The sequence below is a fragment of the Cetorhinus maximus genome, chromosome 11 (assembly GCF_964194155.1).
Source record: "Cetorhinus maximus chromosome 11, sCetMax3.hap1.1, whole genome shotgun sequence".
In the NCBI taxonomy this organism is placed as follows: domain Eukaryota; kingdom Metazoa; phylum Chordata; class Chondrichthyes; order Lamniformes; family Cetorhinidae; genus Cetorhinus; species Cetorhinus maximus.
The window spans coordinates 259,496-268,373 of record NC_135889.1 but is presented as its reverse complement, the minus strand read 5'-3'; the positions used below and the strand labels follow the sequence as shown (position 1 = coordinate 268,373).

The 8,878-nt window shown below is 41.3% G+C and overlaps 1 protein-coding gene and 1 long non-coding RNA gene across 2 annotated transcripts; both read left to right on the top strand.

Moving 5' to 3' along the window:
* The first annotated feature begins 12 nt into the window (after window positions 1-12).
* Window positions 13-2,737, top strand: LOC144686940 (antigen WC1.1-like). Its single transcript, XM_078552786.1, has 5 exons — window positions 13-373; window positions 1,362-1,679; window positions 1,908-2,225; window positions 2,372-2,413; window positions 2,598-2,737. Exons 1-5 carry the CDS (start codon window positions 13-15, stop codon window positions 2,735-2,737), a joined length of 1,179 nt encoding a protein of 392 aa, XP_078408912.1.
* Window positions 2,738-4,889: 2,152 nt separating this feature from the next.
* LOC144686339 (uncharacterized) lies at window positions 4,890-8,503 on the top strand. Its single transcript, XR_013577904.1, has 3 exons — window positions 4,890-4,997; window positions 7,741-7,851; window positions 8,378-8,503. It is a non-coding gene; the product is annotated as an uncharacterized LOC144686339 (long non-coding RNA).
* Window positions 8,504-8,878: the final 375 nt, after the last annotated feature.

Here is an 8,878-nt window from a genome sequence, read left to right as displayed (position 1 = left end):
GTTATGACATAAATGCGTAATCGAATCCTCTTGATAAATACTGTATTTTTTGGATCAGAACACATACAGTTAAGGCTGTCAGATGGTGGAAGCCCATGTGCAGGACGAGTGGAGATTTATTACAGCGGGACCTGGGGCTCCGTTTGTGATGATTCCTGGGATCTGACAGACGCTGACGTAGTTTGCAAACAGCTGCATTGCGGAAAGGCATTGGACGTCACACTTCCTGCCTCTTGTGGACCAGGCTCAGGTCCAGTTTGGCTGGAAGGCTTGGAGTGTTCAGGGGAGGAATCGTATCTCTGGCAATGTCCCTCTGCATATTTGGGTTCCCACGACTGTTCCCATAAAGAAGATGTGAAGATTATGTGCTCAGGTACGGGCGACCTAAATGAACTCATTTCCTTTATACAAGAAGATTCACACAGATGGTATTTTACTGAATAGCGCAGAAACTGCACATCAACGGTTTATTCTGCTCAACGCGTCTGACAGCTGCTTATTCTGCTCATAATCTTACATCATTTCATCTGGCATGAGTTGAATTCCACTCTGCATTTTCCTCTCGTGTCTTTATCAAACGTCACATTCAAGGCATCACCACAATTCGCCCCACCAAACGTACATGTTCCATGTTCCACATTCTCCTTCTATCTGGGTAATAGAGAGTGAAAAAAAAAAGCTGAAATCGCAATTTGTTTGGCTCTTGTGTTTCTTCGTCCAAAAAAAGCACAACTTTATTCTAATCAGCACTGAAATAATTTCGGCATTGACACGCCTATCCTGCCGTCTCTGAACGTCTTCCTGCAGTTAGTGGAGTCTGTCTTGGTATTAACTGCAAATCCTAGTGCATTTTGAACATTTACTTCAATTCCCAATACCAAGTGTAGTATGTTAATCTTAAACAGATGTGACCCCCAGCATTAATCCTTGTGCACAGCACGCTCCATCTTCTGCTATTCTATGTGAAATCCTGCGTTGTTGTTTGTTGGCTCTTCTTTTAATACTGTGCCGATAATTTCATTTTCCCTGATCTCAGCCTTAATTCTGCTGTTTGAAAACTTTTCGAACGTTATTGTTTTCAAAATCCATGTGGATTACATAGACATTATTATCTCCACATAATCTTTCTGAAACTTCTTCAAGTAATTCAATTAATTGGAAGATATAGAGTTCGCTCTTTGGAAATCTGCGTTGATTATCCTTGATTGTATAATTGGATTGTACATGCATCACTGTTACATTTTTGGAATAATTATCTCTATTCAGTGAGCACATCTGGCGCAACTTGGGTTGAGGGGGCACTGTTGACTTGATTCAATTTATCACTGGAAACATCTGGAGATTTCTTATTTCGTTGATAGAACACAAGGAGCTGCGGCTGGTGAATGGAAAGCATCGCTGTCAGGGGAGGGCGGAAGTGTTCTACAATGGGACCTGGGGAACAGTGTGCTCGGAAACACTGGATAGCCATGATGCTGAGGTGATTTGTAAACAGCTACAGTGCGGCCCTCTCGCTTCTATTGATTATAGCGCTCGGTCATTCGGAGAAGGATCAGGACGTATTTGGCTCGATGAGATAGAATGTATTTCACACGAGTCGACCATTTGGCAGTGTCGGACAGACCCGTGGGGACAACACAACTGTAATCACAGAGAAGATGCAGGCGTTTTATGTTCAGGTAACAAAACAAACCTTCTAATGTGAGAGTGTTATTTTATTCGTTGATGTCCAAATGAGTCAGCACGTTTCCTTCCCCAACAGGAGGAAAGATAACGAAGGACCAACCCGAAAGTGAAAAGGATTGTGCTCGACAATCAGGTGATCTATCCGCTTTATTATATCAATTATCTGAGTTGTATACCTGTATTTTTGTGCAGAAATATTAGTGATTGATTATCATTGACAGATTCGGGTGTAGATTTGCACCTGATTGGAGGTAACAACAGCTGCTCCGGGCGAGTGGAGATACAGTGCAAAAACACGAGGGGCACGGTGTGTGATGACTCCTGGGATATGGCCGATGCCAATGTTGTCTGCAGACAGCTGGGTTGTGGCTCTGCTCTACTTGCCGCAGGAGGGGCCGCTTTTGGCCAGGGTGGAGGTGACATGTGGTTTGATGAGGTGAGGTGTACGGGAAGCGAATCCTTTCTCTCCGATTGTCCTTCTTCAGCGTCTGCTCAGCCTGACTGCGATCACAAGGAAGACGCCAGTGTGATTTGTTCCGGTAAGGGTAGTGCAGAACGGGGCGGGTTGGGGCCGGGAGATTGGCAGTTGGTCAATGTTCGCTCAATGTCTCATGAATTCGTAAACGATGAACAACAGATCACTTTCTAAATTAAATTTGTATCTTTTTTTGCATAATAACCCAAGGTCCCGAATTGTCGTCGGCTGCTTCTCCGTCCACACCCGCAGGTTGGTCTTATGAATAAGTAGCATTCATGTCAAGGCTAATGTCCAGAATGATCTGATATGATTGACATATGCTTGTTTTTATAAAAAAATTCTGAATTAATCTTAGTGTTTCAGAATGTTGGACTATTTAACAATACATAGCATCCTGTGTCCCAGTTGAATCTTTATTTAACATTTCATTAAGAACATGAAGACAATATCACTTCCATCCCTCTTGTGATCGGTATAACAATCGGGATCCTGTTGATCTGTGAGTTCATCGCACTAATTGTGGTAATGCGGAGAAAATCATCAAGGAAAGGTGAGGACAAATATTACCACTGACTTCACATTTAATCTCGGATATTTTTATTTTTTATTTCAATTCATGAATGATAAATGAGCCTCGCTGGCAGCCCTGCATTCATGGCCCATCCATAATTGCCCTTGAGAAAGTGGTGATGAGATGTCTTCTTGATCCGTTGCAATCCATGTTGCGTAGGTACACCCACAGTGCTTTTACAGAGGGAGTGTAAGGATTTGACCCAGCGACCATGCCGTAATGGCGACAAATATGCAAATAAGAATGGTGAGAGGCTTGGAGGGTGACTTCCAGGAAGTTGTTTTCCCATGTCTCTGCTTCCCTTGTCATTATCCTTGGTTGTTTATGTGGTTTTGGAAGGTCTTGTCTAAGTAGACTTGCTGGATTCTCCAAGTGCATCTTGTAAACAGTACACACTGCTGCCACTATAAGTCGATGGTGAAGGGAGTGATTGGTTGTGGATATCGTGCCAATAAAGCGGAAAACATTATTCTGGATTGGGGCAAACTTCTAGAGTTTTGTTGTAGCTGCACTCAAACAGGCAAGTGGAGAATATTCAGGAACACTCCTGATTGTCCCTTGTAGATGATGGAAACGATTTGCCTAGTCTGGAGTTGAGTTCCTCAGAAGCGTTCCTTGCCTCTGACCTGCTTTTGTCACCACATCATTCATATCACAAGTCCAGTTCAGTTTCTGGTCAATGGAAACCCCCGAGATGTTGTCAGCGGGGGAATCAGTGATGGTGATGCCACTGATTGTCAAAGGCTGACAGTTAGATCACACCTTGTTGTAGATGGCCATTTCCTGGCACTAGTGAGGCGCAAATTTTACTCACCACTATGAACGTCAGTCCTGGATATGGTCCATGTCTGACTAGATGTGGACATGGCCTGCTGCAGTAGCTGAGGATTCGAGACTGGTAATAAACATTGTACCATAATCAGCGGACATCCCCACTCATGACCTTCAGATGAAGAGATGGTCATTGATGAAACAGGTGAAGATCGTTGGTCCTAGCACGCTATGCTGAGGAGCACCTGTATTAATGTGCATTTACTGAAAGATGATTGACCTCCAACAACCACAACTCCCTTGTTTTGTGCTCACTTTGACTTCAAGCAGCGAAGATTTCCCCCTGAATCCTACTGGCTCCAGTTTTTTTTCAGGCGCCTTCATGCCTGATACGCCGACGAGAACTCACTTTATTGCCCTTTTCCATTGAATGTCACTTGTCATGTTGGAAGCTAATGTTAACCGATTTAGCGAGTATTCTCGTTCAAAGTACTCGATCAAATAGTGAAATGTGTCATTTAAATGGAAGAGTCACTTGACTGTCCACATTCACTGTCCTAATTGTTCCACCGCTACTGTGTCTGAAGGTCAAGCAATTGTTGTAGCCATCGATCTGAAGGTTATTTGAAGCATTTTAGACTTAGTGCCCAGTCATGATGTTTCCGTCAATCGAAGTCTATCCAATCAGTGTCCGTCCAGTCCTTCCGTTTCAGTGCCCAGATGCCCAATCTCGAGCTCCATAGCCAGAATCGATCCACACTTTTGAGGCAGGAGACTTTGATGGGATTTTAAGCACCAGTTTATTAATATTGTGTACCCTGACTTAACTAACTACTCTGATCTGAACAACTATAACACTCCTGCTCGATGCGCACAGCAAATTAATTTTAATACTGTTGCGATACATAAAAGAAACGTCAGCTCCTCACTCGTCTTTCCAACCTGATGCTGTCAGCAGAATTCAGTCATTTTCCCCAGCTTCTCATCAGCTAAAATCCCCTTGGGTCTCACAACAGAGTTTTCAGCTGGAATTCATTCCTCCCGAAAACGCCTAGTTTCGTCTTTTCCGACCTTAATTACATTTTCCATAGACTGGTGAAATTGAACACGCGCCCATGCGGTTACCCACACACCCACACGCCCACACAGACACAGCCACACGCACATAACGTCTATCTCTCTCTATCTCTCTCACACACACGTATGGATACGCGCTCTCTCGTTAAAATAAAACTACTTAACAAAAGATCCTTCATAACCAGCTCACTGACTTTCTGCATTCACTTTCGCCATCAGTTTTGTGTTAATATTTGCAAACACTTATATTATTAATCAAAGGTAAAACGCAACAAATTGTTAACCCCTCGTCATTGTCTCCATCAGGTTATGTCACTGGCAGTTGGGGTACACCAATTGATTTGTACGAAGCAATTTATGAAGAAATTGAAGATATTCCGCCTGTCAAGGATCCCGCTCTGACCCGTGGCTCAGGTTTGTAACTTCCATTGCAAAGCCAATCCGCACTGGGGGATTCCATTTCCGTTTACTCATTTTAAAAGCCAGGGCAATGAATGGGCCCGACAGGCATTCCGCTCACTTTACTCATGTGAAAGTTTCCTATCTCCGTGTGCTTCTGTTATGTGAGAAGAGTAATGAGCTTCTCAAATTTCCCAAATTCTGTGTTGCTCAAAGGGTGTTTTGCCGTTTGGCGGAAAATAGGGAGCAGATCGGTGTTTCCAACTTCCCAAGGGACTGCTCACTGCCTCCATTAGGTATCTGACTGACTAAATTATACAAAGAGAGGATTATTGAACAGAAAATGCAATCCACTCTCCCCAACTATGATAGTCTACAGGGCCGCTGATCTCAGGGGCCGGGAATCACATTCGGGAATAATTGATCCAACATTATGAATATCCATAATGAAAAAGAAAATATATTCAAACTACTTTCAACCGAATCCAGGGGACCATATTTCAATAACTAATAAGAATATGATAAATACTGGGGCAAACCATTGGGAACAAGAGCACACGTAAAAAAAGAAATAACGATAAAATCGCGAAGAATAACAATGATGGGAAGCGGTGTGGTGGCAAAGCAGCATAAGGGAGAAAACGAAGAAAGATGACAAATGTAATTACGGTGATAATAACGTCTAATCAATGAAATGATCGTGGACCGTCTAGCAAGTTAGTACAATATTTAACGGCACAAAGAAATGGTCGGTCAGTATGTCATGACCGTGTTCCAAAAAGGAACTGAAAGAATAGAGCAGCATTCATGAAATATCAGAAATATTAATCAATAACATTATTTCAGTATTCACCAGGGGTAAGAGGGCATGACTTTGGAAAATTAGGTTAGGAGTGACATAATTTCATTTAAAATGAATTTAAAAAGAAAGTTAAAAAAAATCTTACCAAAAAAGCACGGGTCAGAACAATTTGCATCATATCATTATGGAAAAATATTATAAGATAGCAGAGGCACAATTACAGTGATTAACCAATTAATTTCAAGCGGTGGTAGTGCCACGATCCTGGCAGATAATTAATATTAAATGTACAATTAAATATGGAGAAGGAAAATGTCCAGGGAAGAATGATCCGTTATCTGAACGTTGGTGGGAGAAAAACTAATTAAATTGATACAAAGGAGGAAAAGGGTACAAATTCGCATCAAACAACCAAAAGCGCAGTCAGCAAATACTCCATAATGGGAACTGTCACATTAGCAACTTCAGCAAAATGCTGAAAAAGTTAACAGCATAGATAAGGTTAGCAGTGAGGACATAAAATCTGTGGATTTGATAAATAATTTTTGGAACTGTGCACTTAATATTCCGATAGATAAGACAAGTGCTAACCTCTCAGCTATTGCCAAGTGGGTGTCAATCTTGCCTCTGAATCAATATCCTCCGGCATCCAGTTCCACTCCAGTACTTGTTCAGGAATTTCAACGCTGACACTGTGGTGCAGAAATGAGCGGCTGATGCCTTCTTGGCGTGTTCTCTTTCAGAGTCGTTGTTTAAGTGGTGACCAAAATGTCTTCTCCTGGAGAATTTAGACCTGCCCTTGGTATACTGACAAATATGTATCTCTTGAGCAAAATCACAAAGTCATATTATCTGCTAATTAGCACATCGCTGTGATTGCCTGTGGAAAGTTTTTTGAGTACAAATTGTCTGCTGCATTTCCCATATTTAAATAGTGATGATACATCACAAATATCCATTAGCTGTAAAAAGCTTTGGACATCTGGCGATCTTGAAAATCACTGTTTGCTCGTATTCATCACATTTATATGCAGTAAAGTGACACCTATGAGAATGGGTAGAGTGCTGCCTGAAAGACAGGAAACAGAGAGTGGTACACAAGGTAGTTATGTTGGGGGAGGAAAGTGGGAATGGGTATTTAAAACGCGTCTCTGCTGGGATTACTGTTGTTCTAAATTAATCTGAACGATTCAGACTTTGGATAAAAATGATATTTTTTCTAAATTTAACTATTGAACAAATTGTGTTGGGCTGGGGATAGTGAAAGCATTTTAAAAACATACATTATTAAATTTGCGGCAAAGAACATACGATTGGCAAATGAATATCTGCATAAGTAATTATGGGGAATTACAATCTAGTATATAAACTAAGAATTAATTTTCGGTCTGTAACAATGAATCCGAATTAAATGTTAAAATCGTGGAATGCAGGAGTTCAGGGAAATAAATAAAGAAAGTAAATCGATGGAGAATGATCAGGCTGTAAAAAGCCAAAACAAACACTATCTTTTATTTCTGGATAGATGTGCTTAAATAACAATATTATTCTGTTGAACCTCGATCGAACATTAGTTAGAGGGAATTTGGAGTATAATTTAGGGTTCTGGTCAGCATATTTTTAAAGATATAGAGGAGTAGTTGATGAGGCTCAAAGCACTTTACAAGAACGGAAACCGTGTTAGGAGCAAAAGGAATCCAAAAATGCTGAAAATAAGGATCAAAAAATGCTTGTTGGTCTCTTTTTGGTTCCATTGCCCATGAGTTCCTTTCTCCTCCCTCAAATAGGACGGATTTAACGTCTCTGACAATGAAATGGAAGGAGAATTTTTCGGAGGGGGTTACTTATTTTAACCTCTACTCCAAAGGGCTGTTTACTTCTGTACCGTGATGACACTATAATGACATCAATAATTCCTCCAAGAACCAAAGTATTTTTTTCCCCTTTCTTTAACAGTTTCTGCTTCCATTGATTCGCTCAATCATATCGAATTTTACACCAGCCACATTTTGGATTTCGAAAGTCTTGGATCGCAAAATCCTGACGAGAACTCCTCCAGTATTCAGGGTGGGTAAACTTATACTTCCGACCATATGGTTTTCATCCTTCACACTCAGTAATATCTACAATCGAATATGAAGTATTAAAAAGAACGAATAGAAGTTAAGTTGCACGGACGATGATATCAGCTATTACAGTGACTTTAGATAAAAACGCTTCTAAAATACTTTCAGGCTGATACAATATCATATCAAGATCATGTGATTGTACTCAATAATATAAAGAAGATAAATAGTTTCATTTAGAGTACATATCATATTATTAGTTTCATCACAAGGCCCAGTAATCTGTGAAATGTGAAATGCGCACGCAGGCTGTCGAAATCATTGGGTCAGTGAGACACGTGCATTAAAACATAATATAAAAATACTGTGACGCGAGTTCTTCAAAAAATTCTCCACACTTTAAGCTCCCTCCCCTGTTAGCGCGACAGAACCACTATCCTCTCCTCTTATTGTTTTTTGACAAGTCTCAATGTTATTCTGTTAATTGTTAGCAATTAATCTCAACGAAAGTCGTTTGTTCCTCCCAGGTCTCCGCGATTACGACGATGCTAAGACTACAGACAATGATTCTAAGGACGATCACTTGCTGCTGGACCGTGTTCATGATGATTTCTTCACACGGGAAAGTGCCGGCGCTGATATGTGAATTCTGGGTGTGATAGAGATTTATTTATCTTCTCAGCCTGTCCTCTGTATTGTTGGTGACTTTCTTACTCTCTGCTTATATCGGTTCTGAAATGCCTGATAGTCCATTGGATGATCTGCGGAGTCTCTCACTAACGGGATACGCGCAGCTTGAAAAGTTGGGTACACAGGTTGTTCGAAGGTTGTGCGCTCCATCCATCATCTCGACTTAGTATATGCACGTTTGTGTTTGTTGGATTGCGGCCAACAGCGTTTTCAGATAAGTCACGGGGTTAGTTGTGTATCTTCAGGGATGCGTTGGAAACATCCCTGAATTGATTTTCCTCCTCCTTCTGGGAGAGATCGGCCTCCTCCACCTCCCGCCACTGACTTCGGAGTAGATG

Excerpts from the sequence above, each read along its gene's own strand:
- LOC144686940 (XM_078552786.1), top strand. The coding sequence starts at position 13 with ATGCGTAATCGAATCCTCTTGATAAATACTGTATTTTTTGGATCAGAA. Across the intron at positions 1,680-1,907 it reads TGCAGGCGTTTTATGTTCAG|ATTCGGGTGTAGATTTGCAC; the intron begins GTAACAAAACAA and ends TATCATTGACAG. Across the intron at positions 2,226-2,371 it reads CGCCAGTGTGATTTGTTCCG|GTCCCGAATTGTCGTCGGCT; the intron begins GTAAGGGTAGTG and ends TAATAACCCAAG.